At 39.8% G+C, this 19,210-nt stretch overlaps 1 protein-coding gene and 1 long non-coding RNA gene across 3 annotated transcripts in view; one reads left to right on the top strand and one right to left on the bottom strand.

Moving 5' to 3' along the window:
• ITGA1 (integrin subunit alpha 1) overlaps positions 1 to 7,299 on the bottom strand; it is a 229,158-nt gene extending 221,859 nt beyond the window's left edge. Inside the window, exon 1 of the mRNA XM_049863571.1 lies at positions 6,694 to 7,299. Within this exon, the coding sequence (XP_049719528.1) occupies positions 6,694 to 6,754 (61 nt within the window). The 5' untranslated portion in view covers positions 6,755 to 7,299. The remainder of the gene's footprint in view (positions 1 to 6,693) is intronic.
• The window catches only part of LOC126064496 (uncharacterized), a 149,606-nt gene that overhangs the window by 8,970 nt on the left and 121,426 nt on the right, over positions 1 to 19,210 (top strand). Inside the window, exons 1-2 of one of the 2 annotated variants that reach the window (XR_007514556.1) lie at positions 15,133 to 15,182; positions 17,427 to 17,516. The exons of the other annotated variant lie outside the window; for it this stretch is intronic. This is a non-coding gene — a long non-coding RNA (uncharacterized LOC126064496). Of the gene's footprint in view, positions 1 to 15,132; positions 15,183 to 17,426; positions 17,517 to 19,210 lie in introns of those variants that run through there. 2 annotated transcript variants of the gene reach the window in all.

The following is a 19,210-nucleotide window of genomic DNA, read 5'->3' as shown; positions in this document are numbered from 1 at the left end:
CCTTATAGGGTCGCTGTGAGTTGGAATCAACTTGATGGCAGTTAGTTTTTTTTTTTTTTTTAAACCTAGATTCTGCCCTCACAGTGCATACAGCAAGTTGGGAAGACAGCAATTCCATATTTAATTATAAATAATAGCATGTGCTATGTTACTTTACAGAAGGAAACGTGCTAATGGACTGCATGTTCATGGGCAAGGGACCCCATATACTCTAGGAGGTCACTCAGAAATTATACTCCTGTGGGGACTTCAAGAATTATAGGAGTGGAAGTAGCTGTTTATGCAAAGGCCCAGAGGAGACTTAAGAGGAGCTGGCACAATAGAGGAAGTGAAAGAAGCTCAAAAATCTTGAGGACAGGAATATATTCTGCTCATTTACATTTCTTGAAACTTCTGTACTTGCTTTGAGAGCGAATACAATTCTCTAGTCACGGACCACTCTGAATAGGCAGTCTATTCTGAGTTTAACACTGTGGCAATAATTCCAAAATATCTCTCATCTGTTTCCTAACTCAAATTTGAGTCACACTAATTTGTATTTTAACACAAGAGAAGAGCAGTGTAGGTAATGAATAGCATTTTGACCCCTAATTCTCTGAAGATATTTTCAACGTGAGCTACTGTATGCTATAAAGTTTTGGTAAAAATGTTCAAAACTCACTGAAATTTGAATATAAGGTTTGTTCTGAGCAGTTATTCTATATGCATGTAGGGAGACCATTTTGATTACAGAAAAAGTGAATGGTTGGAAGAAACTAGGTGCACTGAGGCTTGTAAAGAAAAGAGGAGGGAGAAATATAGAAGATAACCACTGGCTAATCTTAACATGATTGAACCCTGCCTTCCACCCTTAACTGACATAGCTGATACCAGGTTACTTCTGACCTGGCTGCAAATAATTTGACCCTCCATCCACCTGCAGCTAATGAGACTTTAAAATTTCAATTAAGAGGTAATGGTTTGGCAACTGCTCTTCTATCAGGATAAGACAAATTTGCATTGCTATAGAGCAGTTTCTGGCAGGCTTTTGCAGTTTGGGTGAGGCTTTTTATGGTTAATAATTTGGATTTCTGGATAAGAAAAACCTTAAAATCAAAGTAAGATGTCTGTTACTAATTTTCCTATTCAGCAGTTTTAAGAGGCATACTAAAATTCATCAAGTTCTAGTCCTAATGGGAATTTTTTGGGGTTGGCAAACAAACAACATGGCAGAGGAGCATTCATAGAAAGAAGCTGAACAGTGATGAGCTGTGGCCCAAGGGCTCATTTGTCAAAAATAGCTAGATTAGCATCATGACAGCAGGAAGAAAAAGGAGATAAATGAGTTGAACATATATATTTCATAGTTACTAAACAAACAAAAGTCCTAGGAATTATTGCTGTGGTTAGAGGGATCATAATGACTATGATAGAAGATTTTCACCATCTTCAGTAATTTCTGCCAATACATTGTCTGCCATTGAAGGTCATTCATTGTTATGGGTAAGTAGCAGACTTCCTTCCCATATTCAGCCATCTCACTAGACTTCATTTTGAGTAAGACATTTTGTATGTGCAAAAACGTCAACCAAAGTTGATTCTAGGCCAGCTAAAATGTTTCTAGGGAGAAGAAACAAATAACTTAGGGGTCATTCTATATTTATACTCTAATAACCAGAGACAGTGGTTTTATTTGAGTTATGACAAATATAGGATGGGATCTCATCTAATTTGACTGTATGCCTAACTATCATGAAGGTAACATCATTAATTAGACCCTTATCAAAGTCTTAGATAATTATGCTTAGATTTCACATTTAGAGCGGTTAGGAAGAGGGAAATGGACTTATATTTAGGCAAGCTCTATGTCATATTATTTCAAGGCATGCAATATGGGGTCAGAGATTTGAATTGAGGACAGGCTATGCTCATTTCTAGCTGTATGACTTTGGACAAATGAACTTAACCTCTTAGTACTTTGGTTTCTTCATCTCTAAAATACGGAGAACAGTGCCAAACTTTTAGGGTTTGTTTTTATTTTGACAATTACTATGAAATTATGCATGAAAAGTTCTTGGCACAGGCCCTGCCACATAATATATTCTCAATTTTGAGTCCACCAGCAGCTCCTTGGAAACAGTATGGGACAGTTTTACTCTGTCCTCTTAGGGTCGCTATCAGTCAGAATCGACTAGATGATACCAGGTTTGGTTTTCGTTTTTGTTTTCAACATTAAGTTACGCTAGTTATTCTGTTATTGTCCATCTTGACCCTTGACCCTGGGAGGCTGAATCCTGTCATATGGGTATGGCCAATTTGGAGGGCTGAGCAGGATACTAGAGGATGGAAGGAGGGAAAGGAACCAAAATCAAACCCATTACCATAGAACTGATTCCAACTCACAGCAACCCTATAGGACACAGTAGAACTGCCGTGGAGTTTCCAAGGCTGTAATCTTTAGAGAAGCAGACAGCCACATCATTCTCTCACAGAGTGGTTCGTGGGCTCAAACCATCGACCTTTCAAGTAACAGCCAAGTGCTTAACCCACTGCTCCACCAGGGTTCCTTAGAGGGAGAAAACCAAACCAAACGATTTCAACTCATAGCAATCCTATAGGACAGAGTAGAAACCCCATAGGGTTTCCAAGGAGGGGCTGGTGGATTTGAACTGCCAACCTTTTGGTTAGCAGCTGTCTGTCATGAATTGTGTCCCCCCAAAATACATGTATTAATTCAGCTAGGCCATGATTCCCAGTGTTGTGTGCTTGTCCATCATTTTGTCATCTGATGTGGTTTTCCTATGTACTGTAGATCCTGCCTCTGATGTTAATAAGGGGGGATAGGCAGCAGTTATGTTAATGAGGCAGGACTCTATCTACAAGATTGGATTGGGTTTTGAGCCAATTTCTTTTGGGATATAAAAGAGAAAAACTAGCACAGAGACAGGGGAACCTTACACCACTAAGAAACGACTACCATGAACAGAACACATCCTTTGAACCCAGGGTTCCTGTGCAGAGAAGCTCCTACTCCAGGGTAAGATTAATGAAAAAGAGCTTCCTCCAGAGCCCACAGAGAAAGGCTTCCCCTGGAGCTGATGCCCTGAACTTGGACGTGTTGCCTACTTTACTGTGAGGAAATAAATTTCTCTTTGTAAAAGTTGCCCACTTGCAGCACAGGATAACAAAGACAGCAGCCAAATTTTTAACCACTGTGTCGCAGGGCCTCCTTGAGGGAAAAGAGAGGGTATTTATTTCCTCTGCCCTCCCATGCTGGGCTGCAGTTTTGACTATATCATCACTCCTCTACCTGTGGCCACAGCTTTTGTCCCTCTCCCACAGCTACAGTTCAAAGTCAAGCTAACATCGCTCCCTCCTTAGGCCTAGGAATGGTAATGGTTATTCTTCACAAAGAAACCCTAGTGGTGTAGTGGTTAAGAATTCGGCTGCTAGCCAAAAGGTCGGCAGTTTGAATCCACCATGCGCTCTTTAGAAACACTATGAGGCAGTTATACCCTGTCCTGTAGGGTCATTATGAGTCGGAATTGACTTGACGGCAACGGTTTTGGCTTTTTTGGTTTATTCTTCCCATTGTTGCTTGTCCTAGGTGCTCCACCCTCTTTTGTCGGTTCCTTTAACACCTCTGTAAAAAGTCACTTTGTTAAACTTCAATTAAAGCCCTTATTTCTGCCAGTAGTTTTTTCGCGGGGACTCTGACATACATAAAATAACATTAAAGACTTTATTAGGACGTAAGGGAGAACAACTTTCTTAACAAATCATTTTATTAAATGTTAATGGGAATCTAAATCTAATGGGAAGTTGATTGAGGTGGTGCTGGTTTGTTGTATCTGTGATATAAATGTAGCTTTGAAAGCCGGAAAGTTTGTTTAGATGGCAGGGGGTGGTGGGAAGGAAGGGTGGAGTTCACTTCTAGATGCATAAAACAACAAGATGAGAATTATAGATGAAGTAAAGAAATGTGACTGACTAGAATCGGCAGTTTATGTTTAGGGGTTGTGGTAGGCAGAACAATGGCTCTCCAAAAATGGCCATGCCCTCATCCCTGGAACCTGTGAACATGTTGCCTTAATGGCAAAAGGGATTTGGCAGATGAGATGAAATTAAGCACCCTGATGTGGGGAGATTATCCTGGATTACCCAGATGGGCCCAATGTCATCACAAGGGTCCTTATAAAAGGAGGCAGAGTCACAGAAGATACAATGAAGTGGGGGCAGGGGGAGAGATGTTTGTGCTGCTGGTTTTGAAGGCGGAGTAAGGAGCCAAGAGCTAAGGAATGCAGGCAGCCTCTAGAAGCTGAAAAAGGCAAGGGAAGGGCTTCTCCCCTAGAGGCCCCAGAACACAGCCCTGATGACACCTCGATTTTAGCCCACTGAAACTTCGGACCTACAGAGCTGTAAAATAGTAAATTTGTGTTATTTTAAACCAGTAAATCTGTGGCAATTTGTTACAGCCTTGATAGGAAACTAATGAGATTGCTAGGTTAGGGCAGGCCATGAACGGTCAGTTGAGAATTTCGAATTTCATCTGAAAGGCAACAAAAAATCACCAAAGGTTTCTAACTAAAGACTATGGTATAATGAAAATTACATATTAGGAGTCTAGATTAGAGAGTAGGTTCAGAATGGAAACAAGAAGATGAGCCCTGCAGTAGTGTGCATGGGTGAGCATGCTGATGAGACCCCAGATTAGGGTGTGGAAGCTATGAATTGATGAGAAGTTTCCAAATTTGATAGGGACCTGAAAGAACATGATGACTGATAGGGAAAGCAGCAAAAGAAAGTAAGAAGTCAAATTTCAGATCCTTACATTATGTTGTGAAAGAGGCATTACCATATGTTTCGAAAATAACACATGTACAGGTTGCTTATAAAAATAGCGAGGGGAGGTTGCTCAGTTGGCAAAAATACATATAACGTGTGCTTTAATAGCATAAAAATACAGTAATATAGCACATATGAGGAACCTGTTCATTTGAGACAATAAATTTTTAATCCTATATATATGTATAAAAAAATATATATATAAATACACACATGTATAGGACTAAACATAATTTAGAACTATCTCTGTATTATTTTCTCTTAAGTCCCTTCCTGGATTCAGCAAGGCATATTACCCTAACAATTGCAGAAAATCCACAAGATACAACTTGTGACTGTTTTAGACATGGAAAAATAGTTAAACCTAAAAAAAAAAATTGTATATATATGAAACCGTAACTTGTCAACCTTCTCTGTTTCATTTTTACTTGCCTTTTTAGAGGACACGCAAACCTTATTTGATCATTTCTGCACTAGTAACTGCTTATTTGGTAAAATGAAAAAGGTACAACTTGAATAGTTAGTGAACTATTCAGGCTTTGTACAACACCAGCAGCTAAATGGAAACAATCTCCCAAAGTTTGACTTGGAAGGGAATCATAGGTGAAATATGTGTAAAGGGTAGTGACAGTAGCTGATAAACTAAACCACTCACTGGCTGTAATGCTGCTCCGAAGTTACCACCGTTTAGATTATTCAGCATTTCCTGGGTAGTGGAAATGTTTGGATGAGGAGCCGGTATCTCATTATTGACTCTCTTTACGGGAAATAGAGTAAATAATGTGATAATCCACTGCTAAGTGATTTCATAAACGTTAACGATGCTTGGCCATCTAAGGCAAGACTAAACTGGCTGGCTTGTGTCTGTTTTTAATGGTAAAATGCTGAATTACCTAATACGAATAAGCATTCCAGCGGTAAAAACACTTAACAACTGAATACCTATGATATGCTAAAGCCACTCATTAATAAAACCGTTAACCAAGTGATTTTCCTTCACACAAAGCTTCAAACAGTTTACTTTCACCCATCTGCCTTCTTCCTTTCACCATTTCGTTTTCCCCTCAATCAGTAACTGGTAAAAAAAAGATCTGACCATTAATTAATCATTTGGAAAATTTTAGAAAATACTATACCTTCATGAAAATTGAATGTAACTCTGCACCTCCATTGTATTTTTTAAGGTTCCCTCTTAAAATACGTACTTATACACAAATAACAATACTATGCTTTTTTAAAAAAGAGTCTGCTCTGTGATATTTACAGAGTGTACTTCACTGGCCCTTTCTTACTTTCAAAACGTTCCTCTTTCTGGGCGCTGACATAAAAAAAAAAAAAAAAAAACATCATTCAGGGACAAGAAATAATTTTGCCTTTCGGTAACAGAAAAAGATCCTGAATACCTGCCAGCAAGAACATGCAATAATGCCCACTCTTTTTAGGTTGAACATTAGCACTCCTACTCTACCTGAGAGTAGAACTTCGCACATAAATCAGGCCCCTCTAGTCACCCCCCTCAAAAAAAAAAAAAAAAAAGTCATTCATCAAAGTCCTAAAGTGCAATGTCTTTTTCAGTGTAAAAACAACTTTAACTTGAAAAATCAATTCTAGCTTATCAAGTTAGCAGCGCTGCCTCTCGCCTACCACTGGGGTGGAGGTTTTTGAAGAGACACCAGAACTAATCCATATCAAAACCCAAACGCTGAAACTCCTTTCTGTACTCTAACCTTGCCAGGCTACCTGGAGCGCCCGAAACTGGCTCAGCGCTCCCTCCGCCTCTCTGGGCCACCGCTCAATGCCCCTCCCTCCCCGTTCCAAGTCCCAAGCCTCGCACGCAGGAGATGCTTAGGGAAAAGCGGGGTTGCTCACCAGTGAGGAACCAGCAGCAGGCGACGGCGACCCTTGGGCTGGTGTAGAGCTGGGGGGCCATGGCCGGAGCGACTGCAGCGCTCGGGGGAGGCGCGGAGCCGCGCGCTCTGGGCCACTCTGCCCGCCGCCGCGGGTCTCAGTCCTGGCCCCGGCCTGCCGCGGCGTCCAGGAGCCGCGGAGGAGTGATTTCCTGTGTTTTGGTCGAATGCCTCTAAGTCCGCTCCACGCTTTTCACATCCCAGACGGATTGCCACATCGCCCGCCCCTTCGCGCTTTCGGTCTCTGAAATGCCACTGGCAGCCTCCCAGGCTCTGTCTGAGACATGGACAAATAAAGCCAGCTTCGCGGGTCCGTGTTTAGGCTAAAGTCCACCGGCTGCAAAGCAAACCTTAAAGGGACATCTGCCTTTCATTGAGAGGGTGATCCCGTTCTCCGGGCCAACTCCCTAAGGTGGTAGGAAGGTGGGAGAGGGCTGGACCTTGGCAAGGGTGTCGCCAGCCCAGTGGCTCCGCCTTCACACCCCTTATTTCTCCTGGGTCTGGGCAAGGAAGGAACTTTCAAAGTGCCGGGGCTCCTCGGCCCTTAAGGGGAAGCTGCTTTCCCGGGGTCCGCTTGCACCAAAGTGGTCAGACAGTCTCTGGCAAGTGAGCGAATCTGGTTTCATCCTCCCCTCTCCTGCAGACCCTTCAACTTCGCAGTGCAATCGTCTCCCCCTAGGGGGGGCGTCTTCACCAACCCGGTATGCGCCACTGAGGACTTGTCTCCTTTATAATGGGTTTGCTTCCTTTATGGTGGTGATTCGTGGAAAAGGAGGTTGCAGATAAACTTTGGGGGGAAGATTTTGATAAGCGGTAGAAAAAAAAAAAAAAACAAGACAGGGAAGAAAAAAGGAAAAGAGAGAAAGACATATTCAAGAGGGAAGTAGGAGGAAGGGGAAGAGATGAAAATAGTCTCCTTAGAAACGGAATGTGTGTGGGCTATTTTGTTTAAGATGCATTAGGATGCACGTACACTAGGAATTTAAACTAATGAACGCGGGGCATTGGTTTCTTCTTCCTACATACAGACTTTTATACCTAAGAGTGCACTGAACCATCCTCTCCAGGCTCCTCTGAGGAACTGAAAACAGACGTTAAACTGGCAGTAAAAATGCTAGGACTTAGTACCCCTCCCTGGGAAACAGGAGTCAAAAAAAGTGCTTAGAAGTTTGCAAGGCAATCCTTGCCTGGAAAGTTGTCATGTCTGCCCTGAGCCTAGAGCCATATTTAAATTTTAGCTTCACTGAATACTTGCTATTTTCAAAGCAGCTGTGCCTTAGTGGTTTTTAGAATTTCAAAGAAAGAGGAGGAGTGGATGAATGGATTGGGAGGTGATGGAAGGAATAAATCCAATCCAATTCAATTGTAGCTAATTGATTATCTTTACCTGGCAGGGCAAAGTTAGGTAGGACAAGAGTGCCACCCAAGGGAGGGCCCATTTTTGTTGTTAGGTGTCTTTGAGTCAGTTGCTACTAATAGCAGCCCTATGTGCAAGAGAACAAAACACTGCCTGGCCCTGCACCATCCTCACAATGTTTGAGTCCATTGTTGCAGCCACAGTGTCAAGCCATCTCACTGAGAGCCTTCTTCCTTTTCATTGACCCTCTGCTTTACCAAGCATGATATCCTTCTCCAGGAACTGGTGCCCCCTGACAACATGTCCAAAATACATGAGACAAAATCTCACAATCCCTGCTTCTAAGAAGCATTCTGGCTGTGCTTCTTCCAAGACAGATTTATTCATTCTTCCAGCAGTCCATGGTATATTCAATATTCTTCACCAACACCACAATTCGAAGGCATCGATTCCTTGGTCTTGCTTATTCGTTGTCCAGCTTTCTCATGCATGTAAGGTGATTAAAACACCATGACTTGGGTCAGGCACACCTTAGTCCTCAAGGTGACATCTTTGCTTTTTAACACTTTAAACAGATCTTCTGCAGCAAGTTTGTCCAAAGCAATATGTCATTTGATTTCTTGACTGCTGCTTCCATGGGCATTGATTGCAGATCCAGGTAAAATGAAATCTTTGACAACTTCAGCCTTTTCTCTGTTCATCAAGATTTTGCTTATTTATCTAGTCACGGGAAACCCTGGTGGCGTAGTGGTTAAGAGCTACAGCTGCTAACCAAAAGGTCCACAGGCTCTCCTTGGAAACTCAGTGGGGCAGTTCTACTCTGACCTATAGGGTCACTATGAGTTGGAGTCGACTCAACCTTAATGGGTTTAGTTTCTTGGGTTTATCCAGTTGTGAGAATTTTTGTTTTCTTTATGTTAAGATGTAATCCATACTAAAGGCTGTAGTCTCTGACCTTCATTAATAAGTGCTTCAAGTCCTCTTCACTTTCAGCAAGGGTTACCCATTACCTAGAGTAATGTGCCTGTATTATACTCTGGGTAATACAAGTAACATGATATACATATAGCTAACACAAGGAAAGGGAAGAGAGAGGGTCCAAAGCCTACAAGGGTGATTGAATAGATTGACAAATAGAGATTGCAGCAGACTCAAAGCTGGAGAAAACAGTAAAGAAGTCTCCATTGTTATTGTCACCTGCTGTGGAGTTGGGCCCCCAACTCATGAGCACTGCTGAGAAGTTTGTAGTTGTTAGTTGCCATTGAGGTGATTCCAGCTCACGGTGACCCCATGTGTGCAGCACAGAACTATGCTCTATAGGGTTTTCAAGGCTGACCTTTTGGAAGCAGATCACCAGGCTTGTCGTCTGGTGTGCCTCTGAGTAGGTTCTAATTTCCACCCGTTTGGCTAGTAGTCCAGCACTTAACCATTTGTGCCACCCTAAGAAGTTTAATGAGGGTCAGTTATAGAGTGGGCAGAGCTGAGAGGTTAACAACAGTCAAATCTCATTACCATGATCCATTAGGCAAATAATTCCTCTTCTATGTATATGAAGTGATTTATTACATAATAAATACATTAAAATATCCTATTATCTCACTGCCAGCTTTCATAGTTCTAACATCAAAATTGCAGAAATAATTCTCTAGAAAAAATTGTATTTTGTTGGATCCCAGTTCAGTCCCTTTAAATATTACTTAGGCTCCTTTGCAGAAATTCAGTGCTCCAATACCCAAGTCTGGCTCTCAAATCTCTCTCCCATCTTCATTAGCCTGCCTCCTGCTATTTCCTTTCCTGAGAAAGCCTTGCCAATGAACGCCTTTTCACTGTGTACTTCTCATCCCTCTGTCTGTAGTCTCATTTATGTCTTCTAACCTCTCAGTATGACACATAGGGCCTTGCACAATAGTCAATACTGTCTAATTGATTAGTGCTTGGGCATTTAAAAACTATAATAAATAATTTCCCCAAAATATTTCCTCAGATTTCTCAGAGCTTTCAAAAACAGATAATAGTCATCTTTTTGATCATTGTTATGCTTGAGCCCATTGTTGCAGCCATTGTGTTGATCAATCTTCTTGAGGGTCTTCTTCTTTTTCACTGACCCTCTACTTCACCAAGCAGAGGGACCAGGGACTGGTGTCTCCTGATAACATGACCAAAGCATGTGAGACAAAGTCTCACCATCCTTACTTCTAAGGAGCATTCTAGCTGTACATCTTCCAAGACAGATATGTCCATTCTTTTGGCAGTCCATGGCATATTCAGTATTCTTCTCTAACACTATAATTCAAAGGCATTGATTTTTCTTTGGTCCTCCTTATTCATTGTCTAGCTTTTGTGAGCATATGAGGCGATTGAAACACCATGGCTTGGGTTAGGTGAACCTTAGTCCTTAGAGTGACACCTTTGCTTTTTAACACTTTAAAGAAGTCTTTTGCAGCAAATTTGCTCAATGCAATGTGTCTTTTGGTTTCTTGACTACTGCTTCTATGGGCATTGATTGTGGATCCAAGTAAAAAGAAATCCCTGATAATCTCAATCTTTTCTCCGTTTATCATGATGTTGCTTATCAGTCCAGTTGTGTTTTCTTTATATTTAGGTGTAATCCATACTGAAGGCTGTGGTCTTTGATCTTCATCAGTAAGTTCTTCAAGTCCTTTTCACTTTCAGCAAACAAGGTTGTGTCATCTGCATATTGCAGGTTGTTAATGAGTTTTCTTCCAATCCTGACACCACATTCTTCTTCATATAGTCAAGTTTCTTGGATTATTTGCTCAGCATGCAGACTGAATAAGTGTGGTGAAAAGATACAAGCCTGATGCATACGTTTCCTGACTTTATTCCCTTATTCTGTTTGAACAACTGCCTCATGATCTTTGTACAGGTTTCTCATGAGCACAATTAACTGTCCTGGAATTCCCATTCTTTGCAATGTTATCAATAATGTGTTATGGTCTACACAGTCAAATGCCTTTTAATAGTCAATAAAACACAGGTAAACATCTGTCGGGTTTTGTCTCCTTTCAGCCAAGATTCATCTGACAATGGCAATAATATGCCTTGTTCCATGTCCTGTTCTGAATCCAGCTTAAATTTCTGACAGGTCCCTTTCGATGTACCACTGCAACTGCTTTTGAATGATCTTCAGCAAAATTTTACTTGCCATATATATATATATATCGGAATCAGCACAACAGTAATGGGAACGGTCATATATATGTTGCTATTACGTGCTATAGACTTGGTTCCAACTCACAGCAATCCTATGTACAACAGAATGAAATACTGCCCATACATATTTGGCTGTTATTAGTTGCTGTCAAGTTGATTTCAAATCATTACCAACCTAATTTGGCAGAGTATTACTGCCCATAGGGTTTTCTAGGCTGTAATCTTTACAGGAGCAGATCTCCAGATCTTTCCTCTGCAGAGCTGCTGGGTGGGTTCAAACCAGCAACCTTTCTTTTAGTTAGCAGCCAAGTGCTTAATTATTGAACCACCAGGGTGCCCTCTCTCTCTCACTCTGTATAGAGTCAATCCTCATTATTTGAGGTTTCATATTTGCTAATGTGCCTTCTTGTTGAAATTTATTTGTAATCACAAAATCAATACTTGAGGAATTTTCAAAGTCGTTCATGAACGTGTGCACAGCTGAAAAAAGTTAGAGTAGCTAGATGCACACCTTCCCAGCTGAGGTCGAACAAGATAATACTCTGCCATTTCATTTCAGTTCTCATACTGTGAACAAGTGTGTCTGTTTCGTAGTCTATTTAGTGCTACTTTTTTTCATTTTTATGCTATTTGTTGATGATTTTGCTGTTTAAAATGGTCCCCAAGTATAGTGCTGAAGTACTATCTAATGTTCTTAATGCAAAAGGCTGTGATCTGTCTTATGAAGAAAATAAGTGTGTTCAATGAGCTTCTTTCAGGCATGAGTTATTGTGCTAATAGTTGTGAGCACAATGTTAATAAATCAACCAAAACCAAAAACCAAACCCAGTGCCGTCGAGTCGATCCTGACTCATAGCGACCCTGTAGGACAGAGTAGAACTGTCCCATAGAGTTTCCAAGGAGTGCCTGGTGGATTCAAACTGCCAACCCTTTGGTTAGCAGCCATAGCACTTAGCCACTATGCCACCAGGGTTTCCAATAAATCAACAGTATATATTAAATAAGGTGCCTTTAAGCAGAAACACACTGACAGGAGGAGATCCATATTTACACCTATTCTCAAGAGAGGTGATCCAACCAAATGTGGAAATTATCCAACAATATCGTTAATATCACATGCAAGCAAAATTTTGCTGAAGATCATTCAAAAGCAGCTGCAATAGTATATGGACAGTGAACAGCCAGAAATTCAAGCCAGATTTAGAAGAGGACATGAAACCGGAGATTTCATTACTGATGTCAGGTGGCTCTTGGCTAAAAGCAGAGAATACCAGAAGGATGTTTACCTGTGTTTTCTTGACTATGCTAAGGCATTCAACTCTGTGGATCATAACAAATTATGGATAACTTTGCAGAGAACGGGAATTCCAGAACACTTAATTGTGCTCTCGAGGATACTACATAGATCAAGAGGCAGTCGTTCAAACAGAACAAGGGGATACTGCATGATTTGAAGTCTGGAAAGGCGAATGTCATGGTTGTATCCTTTCACCATACCTATTCAATCAGTATGTTGAGCAAATAATCTGAGGAGCTGGACTGAATGAAGAACAGGGCATCAGGATTGGAGGAAGACTCATTAACAACCTGTGTTATGCAGATGACACAACCTTGCTTACTGAAAGTGAAGAGGACTTGAAGCACTTACTGATGAAGATCAAAGACCACAGCCTTCAGTATGGATTACACCTCAACATAAAGAAAACAAAAATCCTCACAACTGGACCAATAACCGACATCATGAAAAACAGAGAAAAGATGGAGGTTGTGAAGGATTTCATTTTACTTGGGTCCACAATCAACACCCACGGAAGCAGCAGTCAAGAAATCAGAAGATACATTACATTGAGAAAATCTGCTGCAAAAGACCTCTTTAAGGTGTCAAAAAGCAAAGATGTCACCTTGAGTACCTAAGGTGCACCTGACCCAAAACATAGTGTTTTCAGTTGCCTCATATGCACTGGAAAGCTGGACAGTGAATGAGGACCAAAGAAGAATTGATGCCTTCAAATTGTGGTGTTGGCAAAGAATGGCGAATGTAAAATGGACTGCCAGAAGAACGAACAAATTTGTTTTGGAAGAATGCTCCTTAGAAGCAAGGATGGCGAGACTACATCTAACATACTTTGGACATGTTATCAGGAGGGACCAGTCCCTGGAGAAGGACATCGTGCTTGGAAAAGTATAGGGTCAATGAAAAAGAGGAAGACCCTCAATGACATGGATTGGCACAGTGGCTGCAACAGTGGGCTCAAGCATAGCAACAGTTGTGAGAATGGTGCAGGATTGGGTAGCGTTTCATTCTGTCGTACCTAAGTTCATTATGAGTCAGAACTGACTGGACATCTAACAATAACAACAACATAGGGCTCTGGTGGCACTGTGTTTGAGAGCTCAGCTGCTAACCAAAAGGTCAACAGTTCAAATCCACCAGACACTCCTTGGATACCCTATGAAGCAGTTCTACTCCATCCTATAGGGTCACTATAGTAATATATATATATGTATATGGGTATGTGTATGTATATGTGTATGTATGTTGTCATTGTTGTTAGGTGCCGTTGAGTCGGTTCCAACTCATAGCGACCCTAAGCCCAACAGAACGAAACACTACCTGGTCCTGCATCATCCTTATAATCGTTGTTATGCTTGAGCTCATTGTTGCAGCCACTGTGTCAATCCACCTTGTTGAGGGTCTTCCTCTTGTCCGCTGACCCTGTACTCTGCCAAGCATGATGTCCTTCTCCAGGGAATGATCCCTCCTGACAACATGTCCAAAGTATGTAAGACGCAGTCTCGCCATCCTTGCCTCTAAGGAGCATTCTGGCCGCACTTCCTCCAAGACAGATTTGTTCGTTCTTTTGGCAGTCAGTGGTATATTCAATATTCTTCACCAACACCACAATTCAAAGGCGTCAATTCATCTTTGGTCTTCCTTATTCATTGTCCAGCTTTCACGTGCATATGATGTGATTGAAAATGCCATGGCATGGGTCAGGCACACCTTAGTTTTCAGGGTGACATCTTTGCTCTTCAACACTTTGAAGAGGTCCTGTGCAGCAGATTTGCCCAATGCAATGCGTCTTTTGATTTCTTGACTGCTGCTTCCATGGCTGTTGATTGTGGATCCAAGTAAAATGAAATCCTTGACAACTTCAATCTTTTCTCTGTTTATCATGATGTTGCTCATAGGTCTAGTTGTGAGGATTTTTGTTTTCTTTATGTTGAGGTGTAATCCATACTGAAGGCTGTGGTCTTTGGTCTTCATTAGTAAGTGCTTCAAGTCCTCTTCAACAACAACAACAACAACAACATGTATATGTGTATCTACATGTATACCAAAAACCAAACCAAACCCATTGCCGTTGAGTCAATTCTGACTCATAGCAACCCTATAGGACAGAGTAGAACTGCACCAGAAAGTTTCCAAGGAGCACCTGTCGGATTCAAACTGCCGACTTCTTGGTTAGCAGCAGTAGCACTTAATCACTACGCCACCAGGGTTTCCATGTATATGTGTATGTGTATGTGTATGTGTATGTGTATGTGTATGTGTATGTGTATGTGTATATGTATACACATATATATGGCATTCTAGCATATTACAATATATTTTATTAGGAAAAAAGAAATTATAAAATGATGTCTTAATGAAATAAAATCTGGTTAAGATATAATATTATCAAAGCTATAATTATTGGGGAATTTACCCTTTTTTTTGAAGTAATAAATATTTTCAATTTAAATATTTTTCTTATCTCTTCTAGGATTTAAAAACTAAGGTGATAGCTACTACAAGAGCTGCGGTTAAAATTAATTTTCATATATTATGAATCTTTATAGCAGCATTTATTTTCACGTCAAATCAATGCAACTGTAGAGACAGAGAAAATAGCTCTTGCTGGAGAACTAAATTTAGAGTAAGTATGTATTTTCTGAAGTTCAATAAATCTAAAATTTCAATAAACCTAAACACAAATCTATGTCAAGCAAGATTTTTTTTTAAATAATGAATACTATAATATAAAAAGATATATTATTGTGATTCTATTTTATATTCAAGCATATAGAATTGAGAGCAACTTCAATATCATGTACATTATAAAATATTTTATAGTTTTATCATCTAATAACCTTATCATCCATAGTTGGTTCATGATTCCCATGAATCATAAGAATTTCCTAGTTTACATATACTAAATTCCAGTTAATGAATTGCTTTTAAAAACAAATAAGATTATTTGGGAAAAAACTAATTTGATAAAAATAAAATAACTTTTTATGATATTTAAATATTAAAATTAGGAGACAGTTCCAGAAACCTAGAAGGAATGATTGCTGTAATTAAAATGGCAAAAAAAAAAAAAGGCTCAGCACATTTTTTTTTTTTTTTTGTAGTAAAGGAGTTTTGGAGGGAGAAGAATTTTATACACATTCCCTTTGCTCTTTCAGATTCCTTTTTGGATATTTCAATAGTTGGCAAATTTGGAAAAAAATTACTACACCTTGGCAGGGCTCAGCTTTTCCCCTGTAAATTTAAAAGGGGTAAACTTGGTATGCCAAACTTTTGTACCACCAGGGACTCCTTTTGTAGTGTGCACCTTTTTATACAGATCTCTTTTAGGGTTTAGAAATATGGGTGAAACTTACGAGTACACTAAGTGGTTATAAACTAAATTTATTAGGAATTTGCAAAATAAAGTTTATAAAATGAGGCAAAAGTAATTGGAATTACTGGCCAATAATCTCAAAAAAAAAAAAAAAGAAAAAGAAACTTTGCATCCAAAGTATTCTCCTTAGAGGCAATATAATATACCGAGTAAGATTACAGAAACCTTGGTTGCCTAGTAGTTAAGAGCTACAGCTGCTAATCAAAAAGTCAAGCAGTTCAAATCCACCGGGCAATCCTTGGAAACCCTATGGGGCAGTTCTACTCTGTCCTATAGGGTTGCTATGAGTTGGAATGAACTCAACAGCAAAGGGTTTGGTTTTTATTTTTGGTTTGAGTAAGATTACAGGCTCTGGAGTTAAACTGTTTGGATTACAAGACCTAGAACTATCATGTTGTAGCTCTGTGGTTTGGGAAAAGTTACTCGCTTTCTCTAAGCTCAGTTTCCTCAAATGTAAAATGAGAATGAAAATAGTGCCTCTCTCTGAAGATTGTTGTGAGGCTTAAATGAGACAAGCCACCAAAGAATTTAGCACAGTGTCTGGATTACAGTCAGTGTTCAATAGATACTAGATATTCTTTCCAGTAGGAGAGGAATGGTATTAGATAGACTGATAGACCTTGGGAATATAGGACAGGCCCCGGCTGGGATGGGCCCTCTGGGAAGTGATACAATGTGTTAAGCATCATAAGGGAAATTTCAGTGTTTTACTAAAACGTCTCCATCACCTATTATTGACCAACCTTTAGAATATTTACTTTGAGAAAGACCAGCCTTGCTGGCCTGACAGAGACTGGAGAAAGCCTGAGAGTATGGCCCCCGGACACCCTTTCAGCTCAGTAATGAGGTCACTCCTGAGGTTCACCCTTCAGCCAAAGACTGAACAGACCCATGGAACAAAACAAGACTAAAGGGGCACACCACCCCTGGTGCAGGAGCTGGAAGGCAGGAGGGAAGAGGAAAGGAGGTAATAGGGAACACAGGGTTGAGAAAGGAGAGTGTTGACACGTCGTGGGGTTGTTAGCCAATGTCTTACAACAATGTGTGTACTAACTGTTTGATGACAAACTAGTTTGTACTATAAACCTTCAATAATAATACAATAATAATAATAAAAGAATATTTACTTTGAACTGGGGAATTATCTTGATAATTGTTTTTTGATCCATATAAAATGGGTATACATTTAGACATCAGAATGAATTTCGATATGAACATAAGTGTGCTTTTCAAATTAGCTAGCTGTCAAGAGGGATCTTTTTTTTTTTTTGGTAAAATAAAAAATAAGAAAAATTTACCGAAGAATTGGGAATGGAAGAGGATCTAGAGTGCTGCTTCTGGTGTATGCCAGGGTTCCTGGGTAGTAAGATTGTGGGTTTTCAAAGCCATCTGATGTGGGGGGGCGGTCAATTCTACTCAATAATAAATAATTTAAAAGTTGTTGCATGTTAAACAAATTTTTTTTTCTGAAAAAAAATCTTTTTTTTTTTTTAGATGTTAGAACGTGAGAGTTTAAATTAATTTTCTGGTAGCTTCAAAGTGTGCTTTCACCCTCCCCGCCTTTCCCACGCTGAAGTATTAGGGGTAAGTGGAGATGGGGTGTTGTCTACAGCTGCTTGCATTTTCACAAAGGTTTCATAGTGATGCAGATTTTAAAATTTTATTATTTAAGGAAACGCAGGGGAATCTACTCCAAGCCAGTGATGCCAACTCACAGGGCTAGCACATATGGATGACTTAATCTAGTTCAATAATGTTTAAGCTCCTTTTTTATTTTTTAGGTATTGGAAAAGCCTGGTGGCGTAGTGGTTAACAGCTATGGCTGCTAACCAAAAGGTCAGCTGTTCAAATCCACCATGCACTCCTTTGAAACTCTGTGCAGCAGTTCTCTGTCCTACAGGGTTGCTATGAGTTGGATCGACTCAATGGCAAAGGGTTTTTCTGTTTTCTTTTATTGTTGTTGTTGTTACTGGGCTCTAGGACTATGTTCTGTGGAGGCAAAAGCGGGTAGGATAGCTGTTCTTCTACTGCAAAGCTGCTGCCTGTTCATTTCTCTCACTTGTAACTAGGAACAGAAAACAAATAGGTTTGTCCTCAATGCTAATATATATATATATATTTCATTTTAAGCCTGTTAAATTACCCAGTCTAGTGAGAGTACCATATTAGTTATTACTACTATACCTTGAGAACCCATGACTGCTTCTATTATAACCAAAATAAAGTCACAGTGATGTGGAGGTTAAACTTCACCACCAGCCAACCGTTTGTTTTTTGTTATTGCATAATGTTCTAGTGTGAGTGGTTTTTCATTCAAAATATAAAATAGGTATTCCTCCTGCCCTATTTCCTGAAAAAATCTGTGCCAGAAACCTGGTCCAAAGATATTTGGGCAACTGGCACTTAGGGAAAAAAAAAAAAATGACTTCAGAATCCTGGTGAGATACAGTTCTTCATACCGGAGAAAACTTCCCGAAGACTTATTGGCAGGCCTCAACACAAGTGACACCCCAAGGCTGCAGTGGGGGAGGGTGCACGAGGGTGGTGCCCTGGCAAGAATATTCAATTCGTGGCACTGTGTGACTCAGAATAACAACCACTGATGAACAGTAACATTTTAGCTACATTGCTGGGTCTTTCGATTTAAAATGTGAATTAATCATATTTTAAGTGATTAGGCCATTCTGGGAATGTTTGAGCAAGCTGATTTAGTTTTATTTTACTTTAGCCAGTTTCTAAAATGTTAAATAAGGCAGTTGAACTCTTGAATCCCAGGAGTGCAAAAAATAATTGATCGATTAGTATTTTAAACCAACAAAATTGGCATTTGTTAATAGGACTGGGTCACTAAACACATACGTGGGAAAATACCCTTTGTCTTTTACAAAAAAATAAATATATCAAAGGAAAGGAAATCTATTATTTGGCTCTGAAGTAATAACACTTAAATATCTTGTTTTATGATTATGTACATATTTTTTATTAGTAAGGCTAATAATACAATGATATTAATTAAACAATTATATGTATATATTATAGAGTAGAATTTAACAGTCATAAAATTGTGTGAAGAGAATACTATTTTTGTGAGACTACATTTCCCTCCTAAGCCCTCAAGATATTAAGAGAAGAAAGTTAGTCAACTCAGGGTAAAATTAATCAATCCAATTTTTCTAAATTTTATTTACTGTTTTCCCCTGCTTTTTTTTTTCTGGTGTCAGTTGCTTGTTTGTTTTTTAATCTAGGTCTTGCTGAGGAGAAAAGAAAAATGGAAGCAT

This window comes from Elephas maximus, chromosome 2 (assembly GCF_024166365.1).
Source record: "Elephas maximus indicus isolate mEleMax1 chromosome 2, mEleMax1 primary haplotype, whole genome shotgun sequence".
Lineage (NCBI taxonomy): Eukaryota > Metazoa > Chordata > Mammalia > Proboscidea > Elephantidae > Elephas > Elephas maximus.
Note: the sequence above shows the minus strand (reverse complement) of the source record. Positions and strands in the feature narration are given on the sequence as shown.